This window comes from Eubalaena glacialis, chromosome 6 (assembly GCF_028564815.1).
Source record: "Eubalaena glacialis isolate mEubGla1 chromosome 6, mEubGla1.1.hap2.+ XY, whole genome shotgun sequence".
NCBI classification, from domain to species: Eukaryota; Metazoa; Chordata; class Mammalia; order Artiodactyla; family Balaenidae; genus Eubalaena; species Eubalaena glacialis.
In genome coordinates, this window is record NC_083721.1 from 134,503,836 (window position 1) to 134,528,813 (window position 24,978).

At 38.7% G+C, this 24,978-nt stretch overlaps 1 protein-coding gene across 3 annotated transcripts in view; it reads left to right on the forward strand.

Annotated features, from left to right (window-relative positions):
- Positions 1–4,328, forward strand: part of TOPBP1 (DNA topoisomerase II binding protein 1) — a 70,060-nt gene extending 65,732 nt beyond the window's left edge. For all 3 annotated transcript variants that reach the window (XM_061194656.1, XM_061194658.1, XM_061194657.1), the window contains one exon: positions 3,504–4,328. In XM_061194656.1, coding sequence (XP_061050639.1) covers positions 3,504–3,647 — 144 coding nt within the window. In that variant the 3' untranslated portion in view covers positions 3,648–4,328. The remainder of the gene's footprint in view (positions 1–3,503) is intronic.
- Positions 4,329–24,978: the final 20,650 nt, after the last annotated feature.

Below are 24,978 nucleotides of genomic sequence, written 5' to 3' on the forward strand. Positions count from 1 at the left end.
TGGGAAATTTGGGGCATTATTTCTTCATTCTGCTATTTTTTCTGCTTCATTCTTTTCTGTCTTGGAATTCAGTTACTCATGTTACTCTTTTGATATTGTCCCACAGGCCCTTAAGCCTGTAGTCACTTATTTGCAATTATTTTTCTCTGTGTTCTTCTGATTGCCCAATTCCTGTGTATCTATCTCCAACTTCACTGATTTTTTTCTGTTATTTTCATCTGCTCTTAATCCTATCCAGTGAGACTTTAAGTCTTATATTTTTGGACTTCCCTGGTGGCTCTGTGGTTAAGAATCTGCCTGCGAATGCAGGGGATGCAGGTTCAATTCCTGGTCTGGGAAGATCCCACATGCCGCAGAGCAACTGAGCCTGTGCACCACAACTACTGAGCCTGTGCTCTAGAGCCCGCACGCCACAACTGCTGAGCCTGTGCGCCACAACTACTGAAGCCCGCGTGCCCTAGAGCCTGCACGCTGCAACTACTGAGCCCACACACCACAACTACTGAAGCCCGTGTGCTCTAGTGCCCGCATGCTGCAACTACTGAGCCCACATGCTGCAACCACTGAAGCCTGCGTGCCTGGAGCCCGTGCTCCACAACAAGAAAGCCACTGCAATGAGAAGCCCGCACACCGAAATGAAGAGTAGCTCCTACTTGCCACAACTAGAGAAAGCCCGCGCACAGCAGTGAAGACCCAACACAGCCAAAAATAAAATGTTTTAAAAAGTATTATTTGTTTATATCTAAAAATCTCTTTGGTTCTTTTCTGTGGTTTCTGTTTTTGTGCTGAGATTTCCTCTGTTCACTCACTTCAAGCATATTTTCCTTTATATCATTAAGAACAGTTATGATAGCTATGTTGGAATTGTCTACTATTTCCAACATCTGGGTCATGAGCAAGATGTTCTGTTACTTTTTTTTTAATTAAACTTTTTATTTGGAAATAATTGTAGATTTACATGCAGTAGTAAGAAATAATACAGAGAGATTCCATGTACACTTTCTCCAGGTTCCACTAGTGGGTAGCATCTTGCAAAAACTATAGTACAGTATTACAACCAGGATATTGGCTTGATACAATCCAAGCTTATTCAGATTTCCCCAGTTTTACTTCTATTCATGTATATGTGTGTATTTAGATTTCTGCAGTTTTATCATGTGTAAGTTCATGTATCTGTCACCACAGTCAAGATACAGAACAGTTCTATCACTACAAGAATCCCTCATTTTTTAAATCTTAAATAAATGGAATTAATAGTAGTGTGTAAACTTTGGCAGTTGCCTTTTTTCACTCAGTAAAATTCCTTTGAGATTCATCCAGATTGTTGCATTTTTATGCAACAATGAATACTTTTATTACCTTTTATTGCTGAGTAGTACAGATGATGTACCACAGTTAATCATTAACCTATTGGAGGACATCTGGGTTGTTTCTGTTTATGTACAGCTTCATATGTGAATATAAGATTTCATTGCACTGGGATAAATGCTCAAGAGTGTGTTTACAAAGTGGGCATATTTTACATTCTCACCATCAATGTATGAGTGATCCAGTTTCTTTGTATCCTCATCTGCATTTAGTTGTCATTTTTTATTTAGCCATTTCATTTGGTGTATGATCTCTCTTGTGGTTTTAACTTGCATTTTCCTAATGGCTAATCAAAGTGAACATCTTTTTGTGTGCTTATTTGCCATGTTCATATCCTCTTGCTTGAAATGTCTCTTCATGTCTTTTGTCCACTTTAATTGAATTGTTTTTTTTACGCTTGAGAGTTGTTTGTAATAGATACTAGTCTTTTGTTGGATATGTATTTGCACATATTTTCTCCCAGTCTGTGGCTTATATATTCATCCATTTACCTTTATCCTTTTTTTTTTTTTTTTGGCTTAGCCACACAGCTAGCAGGATCTTAGTTCCCCAACCAGGGATTGAACCCGTGCCCCCGGTAGTGGAAGAACTGAGTCCTAACCACTGGACCACCAGGGATCCCCTACCTTTATCCTCTTAACAGGAATTTTTGCAAAACAGAAGTTTTAAAAAAGGTTTTATAGTTTTTACGTTTTATGTCTATGATAATACGTAGAGGTGTAAGGTTTAGGTCAAAATTGTTAGGAATTTGGTTGAGGGGTTTTCTGCCTCAGAATGTCCAGTTGCTCCAGCACCATTTGTTAAAAGAACTATACTCCATTTAGTTGCATTTGCACCTTGGTCAGTATTCAGATGTGCATTTTGTGTGGGTCTATTTCTGCATTCTCTGTTCTGTTCCATCAATCTATGTGTCTTTCCCTCTGCAAGACTCTTAATTACTGTATACATAATAAGTCCTAATATTAGGTAGTGATTCCTTCCTCTTTATTCCTCTTTTTCAAAATTGTTGTTGCTATTCTAGGGCCTATACTTTTTTTTTTTTTTTTTTTTGCCTGTGTCTTTATATGTAAATTTTTAAATAAACCTGTTTGTCTATAAAAATACCTTGCTATGATTTTGATAGGAATTACATTAAACCTACAGATCAGTTTGAGTGTTTGACATCTTTACTATGTTAAGTCTTTTAGTCACTGAGGACAGCTTATCTCTAATTATTTAGGTTGTCTGATTTCTTTCATAGGCATTTTGTAATTTTCAGTATATATATTTTTTTTTCTTAAGTTGATACCTAAGTATTTCCATTTTGGGGGGCGATTGTTTTTTCTTGAGAATAGTTCATGTTCTGCTTCTTCACGTGTATAGTAATTTTGGATGTATCCTAGAAATTACAAATCAGTTGTAGAGACTAGATCCTGTCATGTTCTTCTGAAGAGGAACATTTTATTTGTTTAGCAGGCAGTTTACTTGGCTGACCTTCCACAGTGAGTGGCAGCTCAAATCTTAGTTGGGTTCTTTGAGCCTTACCTTGAGTCTCTTCTGCACATACATGATTTAGGGGTCAAGCAAGGATTTGGTCAGCGTTTATAACACAGAGTTTGGAGCTCCTCCCAAACTTTCTGGAATTTCCCACCTCATTTTCTAGTGCTGTGGTTGCCATTCTGTCCTCTGGTTCTTCAAAGTTTTCTGTTAGAGTTTTAGCCAGTGAACATGACACAGACAGGGGCTTCTCCTCAGACTAAAAGCCATAAAAAATGAAAAGGGGAATTCATCCCATTCCACTCAAAGATTTTCAAAAATTTACACTAAACATAACATCTCACAGTTAAATGATAGCTATTAACTGTATTTTACCATATTTTCCAAATTCTGTATTTAATCCATATTTTACAGATGAAACCATTAAGATCTGAGCTAGCCCCACTCTGCTTGAGCTATAAACTCATTTTTCTGATAAAAGGTGAAATTTTGTTACACAGGATCTGTTCACTAAAGGTGACAAGTGCTAAATAGCTACCTTAAAAGACAAATGTTTAAGTTTTTTGGTCATAAAACAGAGTAAAGGAATCTATTACCTAATTAACAGTTTGAAATCTGAAAAAAATGAACAATGTTGGGTTTTTTACCCCCTTTTATAGGAATCCCCTCCTCAAGTAGAAAATTACTGTCTACCAGAAGCTGTTTCATTTCTTCAGAATAATAAGGAACCTGGGCCTGGATTCTCACAAAAGAGGAAAGCTCCTACAGAGAAAAATAAAATCAAACGACCTAGAGTACAGTAATTGTATTTACTCAGTTACCAAACATTAAATGTGTTTTAAATTAATAGCTTGAATGTAACTGTGATGGATTTGTATCATAATTTAAAGACAAGAACTTGAAGAACTCATCTTCAGTGTAACAATGACCCTGCTTGAAGTTAGTTTTTAACACCTGAAATTTTAATCATTGAAATATTAACTGTTCCTGAATGGAAAGTTACCTAAAATAACAAAGTTCAACTCCTCAGCTAGCTTGTCATTAAACCATATTGACATGTGTAAAGGGCTTTTCGTTTATTTATTTTCTTGTAAATATCTGAGTCTGTAGCTTAGTGGAATTTTTAGCAAGGTGACAGATTTTGCCTTAAAATGTCTTTTAATTCATAACAACGAGGAAGTTATCAATTCGGATCTATTCATGTTTTCCATGATTTTTAGCTTCTAACCATTTTACCTCTTTTTAACAGGAGCCTGAGCACAAGGTTTAATGAGGAACTGAGGCTTTAAACTTAAATGTGTGTGTATATATGTATGTGCATGTTTATACAAATCTCCATGATGTTTGCCAAGTTTGGGCGCCAAAACTTGGAAAATAAGGACAATAAAGAATAAAAGTAGAGACTCAAAGTAGTTGTTCAAATAAGTTTTTAAAAAGAAAAGCATTCTGGTATCCATTCTCTTGTTGAAGCAATAAAAGATTTGTAAAACACCCTTAAAAAGTGAATCTAGTCATGTTTCTGATGTTGTTTATATAGAATATTGTTCTAGTGGGTTGAAAAAAAAGGAACTACAAAATTGCAGTAGCCTCTATTAATCTAAACCTAAACACCAGGTACTACATGTATACCACAATTCTCTAATTATAAAGCTACCTCATTTTGTTTGACTGTAATTTTGATGTAAACTGTTCAATTCCTAATAATTCTTTTAAAGCCAAATTCAAATGGTGATGGATTAAAGTCCTCAACCTGGACATCAAACCCCTGAAGTTTTCATCAGGTTTTCCTCTAAATCGAGTAGGGGTTATCCCTGCCCTTCACAATACGAATTCCTACTGTTATATAAACGGTACTCCTGTCCCTCCGCCAAGCAAAAAAACACATGGGCCTGGTTTTATTAGAGCCATTTTGTGTTAGCTGGGTCCTTTCATTGGCAGTTTGCAGTAAGTTTCTCCCTGAATTTCACTACTTAAAAATTCTTTGAAGTAGTTACTCTACAAATCTTCTTGATGAGTGCACTGTTGACAAAACAAATGTTATTCTCCTATTTCTCTATCCCAGAAAAAATTAACTAATGTACCATTTTCTTTTCTGCCAAGATTATGAACTATTTTTTCAGTTCAGGCCTTCAACACACAGTTTACAATTTTAAGGCTCCAGATCGGTCTACACCAGTCATAAATCATTTCAACTCAGGCTTTGACTCTTACACTGTAAATGTCCTAATGCCAGCAAGTTCTTCTTAACATGCAAATAATTCCAAGCATAGGTAGGTATCTCATTTAAAATGGAAAAAAACCCAAAAATCGTTCCTTGATTATTCTTATTTTCTCCTTAGAATTACTACAGTATTTTAATCTGTGCCACTTAAATTAGCATCTTATATTCCTCCATGAATTTTTCTTATTCATTAGTCCGATCTCATCACCATTAATTCAACAAATAAGACACCTTAACTGTAAGGTAGTGTGTGGGCTTCAGGAGCAAACCACTTAGAACACGTGCTCTCTGAGAGAGCTTACAGAGGCAGCGCCCTCAGTGCAGACACAGCACTCAGTTATACTCAGTATTTATATTATGGGCTGAATCGTGTCTTCCTCGACCCCCCAAAAAATTTTGTGAATTGAAGCTTAACCCCATACATAACTGTACTTGGAACTTGGGCCATTAGGGGGGTAATTAAGGCTAAATGAGGTCCTGTGAGTGGGGCCCTACTTTGGTAAGACTGGTGGCCTTATGAGGAGAGACCAGGAGTTCATGGGCACAGAGGAAAGACCAGACCATGTGGGGACACAGAGGCAGCTGTCTGCAAGTTAGGAGGAGATGCCTTACCAGAAGCCACCCGTGGCAGCACCTCAGCCTTAGACTTCTAGCCTCCAGAATTGTGAGAAGTTTGTTGTTCAAGCCACCCACTCTGGTATTCTCTTTTGGCAGCCCCAGCAGACTAATACAATATTACTGTGCAGAGGTTCACAAGCTGTGCCATAATGCTCAGGAATGGCATAAGCACACTTTCGTAGGGTAGAGCTCAGAGTTTTAGAGTTCATATCCGTGACTTCCCACCCAAAAAAGACACAAACCACTGCTCTAGTCCAAACCTGTTAAAAGGAGGGAAAGGGGAGGACAGAACAGCTAGAAAATGAAGGAGGGGCACAGCTGTTGGGATGCAATGAAAACAAGCTGGAACTGGCTGAAACCAAGGAGGCTTCAAGAATAGTCTGGTCATTGACCTTTAGCTCATTATACCTATATTGTAATACAGTGGTCCCCAACCTTTTTGCCACCAGGGACCAGTTTCGAGGAAGACAATTTTCCCACGGATGGGGAGTGGTGGGGTGGGGGGATGGTTCAGGCGGTAATGCGAACAATGGGGAGCAGCAGATGAAGATTTGCTGGCTCATCCGCTGCTCACCTCCTGCTGTGTGGCCCGGGCGTCAGGGACCCCTGTTGTAATACTAAAAATCACTCCCCCTTACGTGGACCAGAAAAGTGAGCAGTGGCTGAATACCTGGGAAATACCCACGCTTCACCAAAATAGCAAGAATATTCCTCCCACTCATTAGCCTATGAAATTAGCCCATAAAACCCAAAAACGCCATGCCCTGGGGCCACTCTCACTTTCTGAAGACATCTGTATTCTGCCTATGGAGTGTGTATCCCTCCAAATAAACTCACTTTCACTTTTCTTCCAGGGCCCGAGAGTGGGCTCTTGTCTCACACTCAGACATGAATTGTCCGAGGAGGCACACGTGTTGACAAAGCAAGATACTTTATTGGGAAGGGGCGCCTGGGCAGAGAGCAGCAGGGTAAGGGAAACCAGGAGAACTGCTCTGCCATGTGGCTTGCAGTCTTGGGTTTTATGGCAATGGGGTTAGTTTCCAGGTTGTCGCTGGCCAATCATTCTAACTCAGGTTCTTTCCTGGTTGTACGTGCATAGCTCAGCCAAGATGAGTTCCAGTGAGAAGGATTCTGGGAGGTTGGTAGTACTTATGGACTGGCATCTCCTTTTGACCTTTCCTGAATTCTTCCAGTTGGTGGTAGCTTGTTAGTTCCATGTTCCTCACCAGGACCTCCTGCTGTAAGATAACTAACTCATGCAAGTGGTTACTATGGTGCCTGGCCAGGGTGGGTGGTTTCAGTCATTGGTTCACCCAACAGATACACTGCATCCACAGCTGCATACAGAACAATTTCCTCTAAAAGAAACCACAAAACTAGCCAAGTGGCTCCTACCCATCGGGCAAATGAGAAAACCACATCAAAGCAGGTAGGAGGAAGCTGAGACACAATCTCACCATAAACCCCACCCCCAGCACAGCAACCCACAATCAAGGGAACTGGCAGCCCTGAGCTTCTCCCTGAGGAGCAAAGGCTTTGAACCCCGCATCTGACACCCCAAATTTTAAGACCTGTACCTGAGAGATGAGCCTCCAAAACATATACCTTTGACAGCCAATGGAGCTTGTGTCCACAAGACCCACAAGGCTACAGCGATCTGAGAACACAGTGCAGAGGCAGACTGAAAAGGGCCAGTCTTTCTGTAAAAGAGGCCCAGCTGGTTATTGTAAAGCTTTGGCGTTTGTATTATAAATGGAATATAACTTTTAAAAATTGTGGATCACTGTTTTACCCCTGAAACTTATATAATATCGTACATCAACTATACCTCAATAAAACAAACGAACAAAAACTTTGGCCTGAGGACCAGACATTTAACACACAAAGAGGGGACCACTGAAACAATCTCCAAAAGACAGAGGCCACCACGCCTGCCTTCTGGGCAGTCTCTTTCTGCCTTGCTCCAGGTCGCCAGTACCTCCAAGAAAGGAGCTTGTGCACTTGACTGGTGCCCTGATTTTTGCAGCTGCCACCCACAGGACACCATTTGATCACCTGGCTGTGGCAGCCACTGGGGCTTAGGCCAGCAGGTCCCACGGGACTGTAACAAATGGATAGAGTTCTTAAACAGCTACCACTTCCAAGGCAGAGCAGGGAGGCAAAAGACCGAAACACCAGTTCTTTCTGTGAAAGAGGCCTAGTACTTACCTTCATTGCTACAGCCTGAGGGGCAGGCTTCTATTTAAACTCACATCAAGAGGCCTCCTGAAATACCTTCTAAAGTCTATAGAGGCTCGTGGGAGCCATCTTCAACCTCTCCCTCTGCCTCACTCCAGGTCACCTGTATCTCCTGGAAAGGAGCTCGTGCACATGCCTGGCACCCAGGTTTTTGTGGCTTCTGCTCAGGGGACACCACTTCATCACCTTGTTCTGGTGGCCAGCAGGGCTTATGTTCACAGGTCCCAAACTGTAACAAATAGAAAAACTGTTTTTAACCAGCTACCAACCTCAGGGCACATCACAAGGACAGCAGACTAAAACACACCCAGTCTTTCTGTGAAAGAGGTAGATTAGCATGTTTTCATAGCTTTGGCCTGAGGATCAGGCTTCTAATTATACACACACACAAGGGCTAGCTACAGTCTTCTCTAGAGACCTCAGAAGGTGGACGCCATCTTCCTGCTCCCCCTCTGCCCTGCCCCAGGTCACTGGTATCTCTGAGAAAGTTGCTTGTGTACATGTCTGGTGTCCCAACTTTTGTGGCTACCACCCAGAGGACACATCCCTTGATAGCTCAGCTCTGGTGGTCAGGGGGACTTGTGTTCACAGGTTCAATGGGATGGTAGCAAACAGTTCGTAACTGGTTATCACCCCAGGGCTCAGTGCAGAGGAGCAAATAGAAATGCTCTTTTCCCAGTCTTCCCCTGAAAAAGGCATATTTGCATACTTTAAAAGCTGCTTCCTAAGGGTCTGGCTTCCAATCAGACTGAATCTTAGATGCTGATTGAGATCCTTTAGGACACTGACAGGTCTTGGCACACCCTCAACTACTGGGAGCCACTAAGAATAAATTCGGTTGCTTGGACAATCACAAAGGTTTGAAGGACAACCAAGAGCTAGAGCAGGGTTGAATGATCAGTTTCATCTCCAACACAAACCCACTCTTTCAAGACTAGGAGAGGTGGTTGTTTTATCTAATGTACAGAAACAAATATAGAGAGGCAAGAAAAATGAAGAAACAAGGGAATATGTTCCAAGCAAAAGAATAAACTAAAACCTCAGAAAAGGACTATAATGAAACAGAGATAAGTGATTAGGCTGATAGAGAGTTCAAAATAACAATCATAAAGATGCTCCCCAAGCTCATGAGAACAATGAATGAACAAAGTGAGAATTTCAACAAAGAGATAGAAAATGTAAATATCAAACTGCAGTCTTAGAGCTGAAGAATACAATGACTAAACTTAAAAAAAATACAATAGAAGGGTTCAACATCAGACTAGATGAAGTGGAAGAAAAGATCAATGCATGTGAAGACAGGACAGTGGAACTCATTGAATCAAGCAGCAAAAAGGGAAAAAAGAAAAAGATGAAAAAGAGTAAAGATAGCTTAAGGGACTTATGGAACCACACCAAGAGGACCAACATTCACATTATAGGAGTCCCAGAAGGAGGAGAGAGAGAGAGAGAGAGAGAGAGAGAGAGGCAGAAAATATTTATGAAGAAATAATGGCTGAAAACTTTCCTAAAGTGGAGAAGGAAAAAGATATACAGATCGAGGAACCCCATAGAGTTCCAAATAAGATGAACCCAAAGAGACACATTACAATTAGGGTGTCAAAAGTTAAAGACAACAAAAGAATCTTAAAAGCAGGAAGAAATAAAACAACTTGTTATGTACAAAGGAACCCCCATGAAGATTATTAGCAGATTTTTCAACAGAAATTTTGCAGGCCAGAAGGGAGTGGCATGATATATTTAAAGTGCTGAAAGAAAAAAATACTGTGCTGGCAAACTTGTCCTTCAGAATTGAAGGAGAGATAGAGGGTTTTCCAGACAAGGAAAAGCTAGAGAAGTTCATCAATACTAGACCAGACTTAAAAGAAATGTTAAAGGAACTTCTTTAAGCTGAAAGAGGGGTGGGGGCACTAATTAGTAATGAGAAACATGGAAGTATAAATCTCACTGTTAGAGATAAATATACAGTAAAATTCAGAATAATCTAATGTTGTAAAATTGGTGAGTTAATCACTTATAAAAGTACTAGGAAGGTTAAGACAAGAGTAGTAAAAATAACTACAATTTGTTAACAGTAATAACAATATTATTAATAATATTAATAATAATAACAATAACAATAATAATTTGTTAATGAATACACAAGATTAAAAGATGTAAATTGTGACATCAATATAAAAGGTGGTGTGGGGAGTAAAAATGCAGAGCTTTAGAATGAGATCAAACTTAAGTTGTTATCAACTTAAAATAAACTGTTATAAATAAAAATATAAGTTGTTTTATGTAAGCTCATGGTAACCACAAAGCACAACCCACAATAGATACATAAAAGACAAAGAGAAAGGAATCAAAGCATACCACTACAGAAAACCATCAAATCAAAAAGTAAGAGAGCAAGAGATGAACAAGGGAACAGAGGAACTACAAAACAGCCAGAAAACAATTAACAAAATGGCAATAACTATGTACCTATCAATAATTATTATAAATGTAAATGGAGTAAATTCTCCAAACAAAAGACCTAGAGTAGCTGAATGGATTAAAAAACAAAACAAAACAATACATCAACAACAAAAAACATCTATATGGGTCTCAGAAGAGACTCACTTCAGATGTAAGGACACAAAAAGACTGAAAGTGAAGGGATATAAAAAGATATTCCATGAAATGGAACCCAAAGAAAGCTGGAGTAGCTATACTTATAATGGACAAAATAGATTTTAAGTCAAAGAGACAAAGAAAGTCATTATACAAATGATAAAAGGGTCAACCCTACAAGAGAATAAAATATTTGTAAATATTTATGCACCCAACATAGAAGCACCTAAATATATAAAGCAAAAATTAACACACATAAAGGAAGAAACAGACAGCAATATAGTAGTAAGGGATTTTAATATTCTACTTTAATTCATGAATAGATCATCCACAATGAAAATCAATACAGAATCACTGGCCTTAAATGACACATTAGATCAAATGGACTTAACAGACATATATAGAGCATTCCATCCAAGAGCAACAGAATACACATTCTTCTCAGGTGCACATAAAACATTCTCCAGCATAGATAATATGTTAGGCCACAAAACAAGTCAATAAATTTAAGAAGACTGAAATCATACCAAGCATCTTTTCTGGCCACAATGATATGAAACTAGAAATCAATTACAAGAAGAAAACTGGAAAATCAACAAATACGTGGAGTTTAAACAACATGCTGCTGAACAACAAATGGGTCAAAGAAGACATCAAAAGAGAAATAAAAAAATACTTTGAGACAAATGAAAATGGAAATACAACATACCAACACTTACGTGATGCAGCAAAAGCAGTTCTAAGAGGGAAGTTAATAGTGATAAAAGTCTTATTAAGAAACAAGAAAGATCTCAAACAACCTAACTTTAGACTTCAAGGAACTACAAAAAGAAGAAAAAACTAAGTCTAAACTTATAAATTTAGAAGGAAGGAAATAACAAAGATCAGAGCAGAAATGAAGTAGAGACTAAATACAATAGAAAAGATCAAGGAAACTAAGGGCTGTTTTTGAAAAATGAAATATCAAATATAAACTAAAGAAACAAACCTTAGCTAGACTCAAAAGAGGACTCAAAGTCAGAAATGAAAGCAGAGACATTACAACATCTACTATGAATAATTATACACCAGCAAATCGGACAACCTATAAAAAAAATGGATAAATTTCTAGAAACATACAGACTACAAAGACTAAGTCATGAGGAAATAAAAAATTTGATTACACTGGTTACTAGTAAGGAGATTGAATCAGTAATCCAAAACTTCTCAACAAACAAAAGTCCAGGACCAGATGATTCTACTGGTAAATTCTAGCAAACATTTAAAGAATACCAATCCTTCTCAAACTCTTTCAAAAAAACGAAAGAGGAGGGAACACTTCCAAACCAATTTTATGAGGCCAGCATCACCCTGATACCAAAACCATAAACACTAGAAGAAAAGAAAATTATAGGCCAACAATGAGCATAGATGCAAAAATTCTCAACAGAATATTAGCAAACTGAATTCAACAATACATTAAAAGGATCAGAAACCATGATTAAGTGGGATTTATTCCAGGGATGCAAGGGATAGGGGTGGTTCGATATCCACAAATCAGTCAATGTGATACACCATATTAACAAAATGAAGAATAAAAATCCTATGATCATCTCAGTAGATGCAGAAAAAGCTTTTCACAAAATTCAACATCCATTTTAAAAACTCTCAGAAAAGTGGTTATAGAGAGAATGTACCCCAACATAATAAAAGCCATGCATGACCAGCCAACAGCCAACATCATATTCAACAGTGAATAGCTGAAAGCTTTTCCTCTAAGATCAGGAACAAGACAAAGATGCCCACTCTTGCCACTTTTATTCATCATAGTATTGGAAGTCTTAGCCAGAGCAATGAGGCAAGAAAAAGAAATAAAAGGCATCCAAATTGAAAAGGAAGAAGTGAAACTGTTACTGTTTGCAGATGACATGGTATTATAGCAAGAAAACCCTAAAGACTCCACCAAAAAACTGTTAGAATTAAATAATGAATTCAGTAACGATGCAGGACGCAAAATCAATATGCAAATATAAATTGCATTTCTGTACACTAATAATGAACTATCAGAAAGTGAAATTAAGGAAACAATCCTAGACCCATATGCTGAGAACCATAAAACATTGATAAAGGAAATTGAAGATGATTCAAAGAAATGGAAAGAGATCCCATGCTCTTGGATTGGAAAAATTAATATTGTTTTAATGGTCCTACTACCCAAAGAAATCTACAGATTTAATGCAATCCCTATCAAATTACCCATGACATTTTTCACGAAACTAGAACAAATAATCCTAAAATTATTTGGGACACAGGTTCAATCCCTGGTCCAGGAAGATCCCACATGCCGTGGAGCAATTAAGCCCATGCGCCACAACTACTGAGTCTGCACTCTAGAGCCCACCAGCCACAATTACTGAGCCCATGTGCTACAGCTACTGAAGCCTGTGCGCCTAGAACCCATGCTCCACAACAAAGAGAAGCCACTGCAATGAGAAGCTCATGCACCATAATGAAGAGTAGCCCCCACTCGCCGCAACTACAGAAAGACCACGTGCAGCAACGAAGACCCAATGCAGCCAAAAATAAATAAATAAATTTATTTTTTTTAAAAAAAGAACACTCCTTCATACCATATACAAAAATAAACTCAAGAAGGTTTAAAGACCTAAATATAAGACATGACACTGGACTTCCCTGGTGGCGCAGTGGTTAAGAATCTGCCTGCCAATGCAGGGGACATGGGTTTGAGCTCTGGTCTGGGAAGATCTCACATGCCTCGGAGCAACTAAGCTCATGCGCCACAACTACTGAGCCTGCGCCCTAGAGCCCGCCAGCCACAACTACTGAGGCTGCGTGCCACAACTATTGAAGCCCATGTGTCTATAGCCCGTGCTCTGCAACAAGAGAAGACACCACAATGAGAAGCCTGTGCACCACAACGAAGAGTAGCCCCCGCTTGCCGAAACTAGAGAAAGCCCGCGTGCAGCAACAAAGACCCAACGCAGCCAAAAATAAATAAATAAATTTATTTTTTAAAAAAAGACATGACACCATAAAACTGGAAGAGAACATAGGCAAAACATCCTCCGACATAAATCGTAGAAATATATTCTTAGATCAATCTCCCAAGGCAAAAGAAATAAAAGCAAAAATAAACAAATGGGGCCTAATCAAACTTATAAGCTTTTGCACAGCAAAAGAAACCATAAACAAAATGAAAAGACAACTTACAGAATGGGAGAAAATATTTGCAAATGATATAATGACAAGGGGTTAATTTCCAAAATATATAAACAGCTCATACAACTTAATATGTAAAAAAAACCCAAACAACTCAATCGAAAAAGGGCAGAAGACCTAACTAGACATTTCTCCATAGAAGACATACAGATGGCCAACAAGCACATGAAAAGATGCTCAACATCACTAATTATTGGAGAAATGCAAATCAAAACCACAGTGAGCTATCACCTCACATCAGTCAGAATGCCTATCATCAACAAATCTACAAATCGAATTCCCTGGCAGTCCAGTGGTTAAGACTCCATGCTTCCAATGCAGGGGGTGCAGGTTTGATCCCCAGTCAGGGAACTAAGATCCCACATGCTGCGCAACATGACCAAAAAAAAAAAAAGAAGTCTACAAATAATAAATGCTGGAGAGGGTGCAGAGAAATAGGAACCCTCCTACACTGTTGGTGGGAATGTAAATTGATGCAACCACTATGAGAAATAGTATGGTGGCTCCTTAAATAACTAAAAATAGAGTTACCATATGATCCAGCAATCCCACTCCTAGGCATATATCCAGAAAATACAAGACCTCTAATTCAAAAAGATACATGCACCCCAATTATCATAGCAGCACTATTTACAATAGCCAAGATACGGAAATCACACAAGTATCCATGAACAGATGAATGGGTAAAGAAGATGTGTGTGTGTGTGTGTGTGTGTGTGTGTGTGTGTGTAATGGAATATTAGTCAGCCATAAAAAAGAGTGATATAATGCCATTTGCAGCAATGTGGATGGACCTAGGGATGGTCATACTAAGTGAAGTAAGCCAGACAAAGACAAATATCATATGATATTGCTTATATGTGGAATCTTTTTAAAAAAAGATACAGATGAACTTATTTACAAAACAGAAATAGACCCACAAACATACAAAACAAACTTATGGTTACCAAAGGGAAAAAGGGTGGCAGAGGGATAAATTAGGAAGTTGAGATTAACATATACACACTACTATATATAAAATAGATGACCAACAAGGACCTACTATATAGCACAGAGAAATATACTCAATATGTTGTAATAACTTATAAGGGAAAATAATCTGAAAAAGAATATATTGTCATATATCTATATATATAGCTATATGACTGAATCACTGTGCTCTACACTTAAACTAACACAACATTGTAAATCAACTATATTTCAATAAAATATATATATAATTATGTATATAATTTGATGATTAAAAATAATATATATTATATATATAATATATATTTTATACATATATATAGTAGTGCTAAAATTTGTATGGAATCACAAAAGACCTGAATAGCCAAAGCAACTTGAGAAAGAATAACACAGCTGGAAGCATCATGTTTCCTGATTTCAAACTATATTACAAGGATATAATAATCAAAATAGTATGGTGCGGGGCTTCCCTGGTGGCTAAGTGGTTAAGAATCTGCCTGTCAATGCAGGCGACACGGGTTCGAGCCCTGGTCTGGGAAGATCCCACATGCGGTGGAGCAGCTGAGCCCGTGGGCCACAACTACTGAGCCTGCGCTCTAGAGCCTGCGAGCCACAACTACTGAGCCGCGCACCACAACTACTGAAGCCCACGTGCCTAGAGCCTGTGCTCCACAGCAAGAGAAGCCACGTCAATGAGAATCCCACCCACCGCAATGAAGAGTAGCCCCCGCTTGCCGCAACTAGAGAAAGCCCGCGCAGCAATGAAGACCCAACACAACCAAAAATAAATAAATAAAATAAATAAATTTATTAAAAAAATAGTATGGTGCGGACATTAAAAACAGACACATAGATCAATGGAACAGAATAAGCCCACACATACATAGTCAATTAACTTACAAAAAAGGTGTTAAGGATATACAATGGGGGAAAGATAATCTCTTCAATAAATGGTGATGGGAAAACTGAGCAACCACATGCAAAACAATGAAACTGGACCGCTATCTTATTCCATACACAAAAATAAACTCAAAATGGATTAAAGTCCTGAACGTAAGACCTAAAACCATAAAACTCCTGGAAGAAAACATAGCAGTGATCTCCTTGACATAGGTCTTGGTGATGATATTTTGGATTTGACACCAAAAGCAAAAATAAACAAGTGGGACTAAATACTTCCGCACAGCAAAGAAAACCATCCACAAAATGAAAAGGCAACCTACTGAATGGGAGAAAATATTCGTAAACCATATAACTGATAAAAGGTTAATATCCAAATTATGTAAGAATTCATGCAACTCAATAGCAAAAAAACAATCTGATTAAAAATTGGGCAGAAGGAACTCCCCTGGTGGTACAGTGGTTAAGAATCCGCCTGCCAATGCAGGGGACATGGGTTTGATCCCTGGTCCGGGAAGATTCCACATGCCATGGAGCAACTAAGTCCATGCGCCACAACTACTGAGCCTGCGCTCTAGAGCCCGCCAGACACAACTACTGGCATCAAAGAAGTTCTTGAGAATGAGCATGTCTTTGCAAGGCACTCTGACCCAAGTGAAGAATCTCAGGATTTTCAAGAAAAGGTTCGCCTCCTCAGCTAACACAGGAGGGCAAACTATGTCCGCTGACAAGGAAGGCTCAGAGAGACTTGACTTTAACACTCTCAGTTTAGTCTGAGTCCAAGCAGAATTTGCCATTCCAAGTTCCCCCATCTCTCCCAGTCAATATCCTAAATTTCACATGAGCAACTTAATGAGGTTGTGAATTCAACTGATGTCATAATTCTGCAACGTGCACAATTAAGTTTTGTTTGATTTTCAGCAACATCAGCTCCCTGGCTCCATGAAATGATTCTCTTAGGGCTGCCATGGATGCTCTCTGGTCCTTGGACTGTGACTTGAGCTGAGAGTTTAAGGACCTGAGCTTGTCATTTCTTCTTGGAAGCACTCCAGTGCATGGAGAACCAGCCCCACACTAGCCCTTGCAGGCATCATTACTGCCATAAAACTCAAGTGCAGCCCAAGTCCCAGGGGCTCCCAAAGCACTTGCTTCAGCAGACACTTCTCACAAGCAGAGGTGGTAGCTGAACTGTCATGCATGTCGTGGATTATGAGTATCCCATTTCCCACTGGCAAGGAGCTCATCATTTTGCTTGAGTCCAAAGGTACCACCGAACCAATCCCCAAATCCAATCTTTGAAGGTTTGTCTCCTGAGACCATTCCTGGTACCATTTCATCAGCCAGCATTCAGTCAGGAAACAAATTAAACCAGCAATTTAGACAGGAAAAATATAAAGAATTATTAACTAGTAAAAGTGGTTAACGATTAAGAAGGGTAAAAGTGTGTGCTTAGGGGTACAGCAGTAGCAACTACAGAAAGCAGCCACTAGCCCTAGAGCTGAGGAAGAGTGAACAAGAAAGGAACTTAGAAACTTAAAGGCAAAGGTCCCTCCCAAGGCTGAGGTTCAAACCTGTGAGGGGAGAGCATGGCTTCCACTGCAATAGCCAACCTGCCAGTGGCAGAGAAATCTGCTGGGGAATATGGGCTGAAGTAACTTCTGGAGGGTGGCTGAACCGTGAGGGCTGCTGAGGTGATCATCCCAGGCTCCACATGCCAATCCTTCCAGAGGACCTGACGAATGACACGGTCCTCTTGCTAACTCTACAGTGTTCCTCCGGCGCCCTCTGTTGGCAAAGCAGAGATGTGCACAGGGTCCAGAGTTGTTGAACCACAAAATAAGGCTATATATTAATAATGGGCACACTACTCATTTATAGGAGACATAGGAAAGTAACCTGCTAAGTTCAGAATGTGGACAATTCTACAAGCCAAATGACCAGAATTGTGGTAAGAAGACAGTGGGAAAATTATAGGAGCCTTAAAGACTAAATGCAATGGGTCATCCTTGTCTGGATTGTTTCAAACAAACCAACTGTAAAGCACCAGGAGAAATCAGAGTAATTTTAACACCAATAGGATATCTGATATTAAGAAAATGTTAGTTGTCAAGCCTGTGCGCCACAACTACTGAGCCTGCGCTCTAGAGCCCGCGAGCCACAACTACTGAAGCCCGCGTGCCTAGAGCCCATGCTCTGCAACAAGAGAAGCCACTGCAATAAGAAGCCCACGCACCACCATGAAGAGTAGCCCCCGCTCGCCACATCTAGAGAAAACCCAAGTGCAGCAAAGAAAACCCAATGCAGCCAAAAATAAATAAAATAAAATAAATTAATTTTAAAAAAAGAAAGAAAATGTTAGTTGTTTAGGTGTGATAATGGTGTTATGGTTAGGGATCTTTATCCCTAGGTGAAACATTTATGGATGAAATAAGTCTGGGATTAGCTTTAAATTAATCTGGGAAATGGAGAGGGTGTTCCCAGGTGAAATAAGAGTGGTCCACAGACTGATAATTGTTGAAGTTGGGCTACGGGTTTGAGGACATCTATTATACTATTCTCTGTACTAATGTATTTGAATCATAAAACATCCTAAAAAATAAAATCCCACACCCAGAAAAAAATTTAAAGGTAGTACACCTCACCTCAGTATCAGGAACTCTATCTTCTACTCCTTTGAGAGGGAGACTGTAAGGAAGCCAGCCTCTAGGACACCCATGCCGACCTTGGGATAGGAATATGGCAAAAGGCATTTTCAAGCCAAATTCGAAGAAACATTAGTTTCCCACTTTCCTTCTCTAGCCTTAAATCTAGCAAGTGGAGTGGAAGCAAAGCCTCATGGTTAAGAACACGCCAGGGCCAAAACACCTGGGGTGGAATCCTGGCTCCTTCATCACTTGCTCTGTGATTCAGGCAAGTTTACCTAACCTTTCAGAACCTATTTTCCCATCTTTAAGGGACTGCCAGGAATTAAATGAGTAACATTTGTTACCTGTTTTGAAGAGTGCCTGGCCCAAGGTTAAGTACTATACGAGTAATTTTTAAAAATTCTAACAAATGGGGACTTCCCTGGTGGTCCAGTGGGTAAGACTCCATGCTCCCAATGCAGGGGGCCCGGGTTCGATCCCTGGTCAGGGAAGTAGATCCCACATGCATGCCACAACTAAGAAGTCCACATGCCGCAACTAAAGATCCCGCATGCCACAACGAAGATCCCACGTGCTGCAACTAAGACCTGGTGCAGCCTAAATAAATAAATAAATATTAAAAAAATAATAATTCTCTAAAAAAAAAATTCTAACAAAAGATTTGCTATTTAACACTCTTGCCAGACTAGAGCTAAGGTTAAAAAAAGGGAAGGAAGAAGGGAATGTCAGAGAAGGACACAGGAACATAACAGAAGCTGCAACCTGCTTTCATCCCCATTACACTAACGTGGTGTTACTGAGGTTGGGAGTCCCTGACATGCAAGTTTAATTCAGGTCCTGATTAAAGGCATACGTCTGAACTCTAAAATCAGAGAAACCCAGGAAGACAACTGCATTAGTTCCAGCAATCTAAAGCCAAAGACAAGCCTAAGAGGATTCCTCTCTGTGCCCACACGCCATTCAAAAGGATGCTTCAGTGCAACCCAACAACCCCTAGAAGGTGACTGAAGTCAACCACCGGCCAGGAGTGTGGGCAGTAAAGCGTCTGAGGTTCCAGGGCTGAGTAGGTGAGCCGTAGGATAGTGCAGTTGCTAAAGCCTGTCTCTGGTAAATTTAATCATGTTCATTTCATAGTCACCAGGGAGAACCCAGAATTCCAAAGAAACCCTTAAAACCGAGAGGTGTTGTCACTGGGCAACATAATGGAAGGACAAATTAAAAGTAGCCAGTGTAAGGCAGATTAACATGTACAGTGAGTAACTTCTGGAATGGTCAGACTTATTGTCAAGACACAAGTCAAACAAATTACTGTATGAGAAGGAAAACAAAGTAGCTACGGTAATTATATTGATGGTGAGGCAGTTTTCTGGGAAATATTTAACATAGTCTTTATGCTGATAATTACTGAACTATAAAAAGGTGTATGGAAAAATCAAAAAAACTTAGTATTTCGGCTTACAGGTCTTCCCCCTCCCCGTTTCAGTATCCATTTCCCTCTATTTCACAGTCTCCAATAATGCATTTAGAAATATGATAATCTTTTCTGGGCTAAGAATACAGTGGAAAGGATTTCCTACATAATCTAATGATCTCTGTGACTGTTTTCCCACTCAGTCACAGAGAGATCATTTGTCTCTCACTTTGACATAACCCAGTGGTTCCCATAATTTGCCACATATTAGAATTAACTGAAGAGAAAAAAAATCCCTGTGTGCAGGTCACACCCTAAACCAATTAAATCAGAATGCCTGGGAGTGGGAGTCAGACATCAGTATTTTTTTGTTTTGTTTTTTTAAATTTTTAAATTTAATTTAATTTATTTTTTTATACAGCAGGTTATTAGTCATCAATTTTATACACATCAGTGTATACATGTCAATCCCAATCGCCCAATTCATCATACCACCATCCCCGCCCCGCCACGGCTTTCCCCCTTGGTGTCCATACGTTTGTTCTCTACATCTGTGTCTCAACTTCTGCCCTACAAACTGTTCATCTGTACCATTTTTCTAGATTCCACATACATGCGTTAGTATACAATATTTGTTTTTCTCTTTCTGACTTACTTCACTCTGTAGACAGTCTCTAGATCCATCCACGTCTCAACATGTGACCCAATTTCATTCCTTTTTATGGCTGAGTAATATTCCATTGTATATATGTACCACATCTTCTTTATCCATTCGTCTGTTGATGGGCATTTAGGTTGCTTCCATGACCTGGCTATTGTAAATAGTGCTGCAATGAACATTGGGGTGCATGCGTCTTTTTGAATTATGGTTTTCTCTGGGTATATGCCCAGTAGTGGGATTGCTGGATCATATGGTAATTCTATTTTTAGTTTTTTAAGGAACCTCCATACTGTTCTCCATAGTGGCTGTACTAATTTACATTCCCACCAACAGTGCAAGAGGGTTCCCTTTTCTCCACACCCTCTCCAACATTTGTTGTTTGTAGATGTTCTGATGATGCCCATTCTAACTGGTGTGAGGTGATAGCTCATTGCAGTTTTGATTTGCATTTCTCTAATAATTAGTGATGTTGAGCATCTTTTCATGTGCTTCTTGGCCGTCTGTATGTCTTCTTTGGAGAAATGTCTATTTAGGTCTTCTGCCCATTTTTGGATTGGGTTGTTTCTTTAATATTTAGCTGCATGAGCTGTTAATATATTTTGGAGATTAATCCTTTGTCCGTTGATTTGTTGGCAAATATTTTCTCCCAATCTGAGGGTTGTCTTTTCGTCTTGTTTATGATTTCCTTTGCTGTGCAAAAGCTTTGAAGTTTCATTAGGTCCCATTTGTTTATTTTTGTTTTTATTTCCATTACTCTAGGAGGTGGATCAAAAAAGATCTTGCTGTGATTCATCTCAAAGACTGTTCTTCCTAGGTTTTCCTCTAAGAGTTTTATAGTGTCTGGTCTTACATTTAGGTCTCGAATCGATTTTGAGTTTATTTTTGTGTATGGTGTTAGGGAGTATTCTAATTTCATTCTTTTACATGTAGCTGTCCAGTTTTCCCAGAACCACTTATTGAAGAGACTGTCTTTTCTCCATTGTATATCTTTGCCTCCTTTGTCATAGATTAGTTCACCATAGGTGTGTGGGTTTAACTCTGGGCTTTCTTTCTTTTTCCATTGATCTATGTTTCTGTTTTTGTGCCAGTACCATATTGTCTTGATTACTGTAGCTTTGTAGTATAGTCTGAAGTCAGGGAGTCTGATTCCTCCAGCTCCGTTTTTCTTCCCTCAAGACTCTTTTGGCTATACGGGGTCTTTTGTGTCTCCATACAAATTTTAAGATTTTTTGTTATAGTTCTGTAACAAATGCCATTGGTAATTTGATAGGCATTGCACTGAATCTGTAGATTGCTTTGGGTAGTATAGTCATTTTCACAATATTGATTCTTCCAACCCAAGAACATGGTATATCTCTCCATCTGTTGGTATCATCTTTAATTCCTTTCATCAGTGTCTTATAGTTTTCTGCATACAGGTCTTTTGTCTCCCTAGGTAGGTTTATACCTAGGTATTTTATTCTTTTTGCTGCAATGGTAAATGGAAGTGTTTTCCTTAATTTCTCATTCAGATTTTTCATCATTAGTGTATAGGAATGCAAGAGATTTCTGTACATTAATTTTGTATCCTGCAACTTTACCAAATTCATTGATTAGCTCTACTAGTTTTCTGGTGGCATTTTTAGGATTCTCTATGTATAGTATGTAGTCTGCAAACAGTGACAGTTTTACTTCTTCTTTTCCAATTTGTATTCCTTTTATTTCTTTTTCTTCTCTGATTGCCGTGGCTAGGACTTCCAAAACTATGTTGAATAATAGTGGTGAGAGTGGACATCCTTGTCTTGTTCCTGATATTAGAGGAAATGCTTTCAGTTTTTCACCATTGAGAATGATGTTTGCTGTGGGTTTGTCATATATGGCCTTGATTATGTTGAGGTAGGTTCCCTCTATGCCCACTTTCTGGAGAGTTTTTATCATAAATGGGTGTTGAATTTTGTCAAAAGCTTTTTCTGCAACTATTGAGATGATCATATGGTTTTTATTCTTCAATTTGTTAATATGGTGTATCACATTGATTGATTTGCATATATTGAAGAATCCTTGCATCCCTGGGATAAATCCCAGTTGATCATGGTGTATGATCCTTTTAATGTGTTGTTGGATTCTGTTTTCTAGTATTGTGTTGAGGCTTTTTGCATCTATATTCATCAGTGATATTGGTCTGTAATTTTCTTTTTTTGTAGTATCTTTGTGTGGTTTTGGTATCAGGGTGATGGTGGCGTCATAGAATGAGTTTGGAAGTGTTCCTTCCTCTGCAATTTTTTGGAAGAGTTTGAGAAGGATGGGTGTTAGCTCTTCTCTAAATGTTTGATAGAATTCACCTGTGAAGCCATCTGGTCCTGGACTTTTGTTTGTTGGAAGATTTTAAATCACAGTTTCAATTTCATTACTTGTGATTGGTCTGTTCGTATTTTCGGTTTCTTCCTGGTTCTGTCTTGGAAGGTTATACCTTTCTAAGAATTTGTCTATTTCTTCCAGGTTGTCCATTTTATTGGCATAGAGTTGCTTGTAATAGTCTCTTAGGGTGCTTTGTATTTCTGCGGTGTCTGTTGTAACTTCTCCTTTTTCATTTCTAATTTTATTGATTTGCGTCCTCTCCCTCTTTGTCTTGATGAGCCTGGCTAATGGTTTATCAATTTTGTTTATCTTCTCAAAGAACCAGCTTTTAGTTTTATTGATCTTTGCTATTGTTTTCTTTGTTTCTATTTCATTTATTTCTGCTTTGATCTTTTTGATTTCTTTCCTTCTGCTAACTTTGGGTTTTGTTTGTTCTTCTTTCTTAGTTCCTTTAGGTGTAAGGTTAGATTGTTTATTTGAGATTTTTCTTGTTTCTTGAGGTCGGATTGTATAACTATAAACTTCCCTCTTAGAACTGCTTTTGCTGCATCCCATAGGTTTTGGATCGTCGTGTTTTCATTGTCATTTGTCTCTAGGTATTTTTTGATGTCTTCTTTGATTTCTTCAGTGATCTCTTGGTTATTTAGTAACGTATTGTTTAGCCTCCATGTGTTTGTGTTTTTTACGTTTTTCCCCTGTAATTCATTTCTAATCTCATAGCGTTGTGGTCAGAAAAGATGCTTGATATTTCAATTTACTTAAATTTACTGAGGCTTGATTTGTGACCCAAGAAGTGATCTATCCTGGAGAATGTTCCATGCGCACTTGAGAAGGGAGTGTAATCTGCTGTTTTTGGGTGGAATTTTCTATAAATATCAGTTAAATCTATCTGGTCTATTGTGTCATTTAAAGCTTCTGTTTCCTTATTTATTTTCATTTTGGATGATCTGTCCATTGGAGTGAGGTGTTAAAGTCCCCCACTATTATTGTGTTACTGTCGATTTCCTCTTTTATAGCTGTTAGCAGTTGTCTTATGTATTGAGGTGCTCCTATGTTGTGTGCATATATACTTATAATTGTTATATCTTCTTCTTGGATTGACCCCTTGATCATTATGTAGTGTCCTTCCTTGTCTCTTGTAACATTCTTTATTTTAATGTCTATTTTATCTGATATGAGTATTGCTACTTCAGCTTTCTTTTGATATCCATTTGCATGGAATACCTTTTTCCATCCCCTCACTTTCAGTCTGCATGTGTCCCTAGGTCTGAAGTGGGTCTCTTGTAGACAGCATATATATGGCTCTTGTTTTTGTATCCATTCAGCAAGCCTGTGTCTTTTGGTTGGAGCATTTAATACATTCACATTTAAGGTAATTATCGATATGTATGTTCCTGTTACCATATTCTTAATTGTCTTGGGTTTGTTTTTGTAGGTCCTTTTCTTCTCTCATGTTTCCCACTTAGAGAAGTTCCTTTAGCATTTGTTGAAGAGCTCGTTTGGTGGTGCTGAATTCTCTTAGATTTTGCTTGTCTGTAAAACTTTTGATTTCTCCATCAAATCTGAATGAGATCCTTGCCGGGTAGAGTAATCTTGGTTGTAGGTTCTTCCCTTTCATCACTTTAAATATATCATGCCACTCCCTTCTGGCTTGTAGAGTTTCTGCTGAGAAATCAGCTGTTAACCTTATGGGAGTTCCCTTGTATGTTATTTGTCATTTTTCCCTTACTGCTTTCAATAATTTTTCTTTGTCTTTAATTTTTGTCAATTTGATTACTATGTGTCTTGGCATGTTTCTCTTTGGGTTTATCCTGTATGGGACTCGCTGTGCTTCCTGGACTTGGGTGGCTATTTCCTTTCCCATATTAGGGAAGTGTTCGACTATAATCTCTTCAAATATTTTCTCGGGTCCTTTCTCTCTCTCTTTTCCTTCTGGGACCCCTATAATGTGAATGTTGTTGCATTTAATGTTGTCCCAGAGGTCTCTTAGGCTGTCTTCATTTCTTTTCATTCTTTTTTCTTTATTCTGTTCCGCAGCAGTGAATTCCACTATTCTGTCTTCCAGGTTACTTATCCGTTCTTCTGCCTCAGTTATTCTGCTATTGATTCCTCCTAGTGTAGTTTTCATTTCAGTTATTGTATTGTTCATCTCTGTTTGTTTGTTGTTTAATTCTTCTAGGTCTTTTTTAAACATTTCTTGCATCTTCTCAATCTTTGCCTCCATTCTTTTTCTGAGGTCCTGGATCATCTTCACTATAATTATTCTGAATTCTTTTTTGGAAGGTTGCCTATCTCCATTTCATTTAGTTGTTTTTCT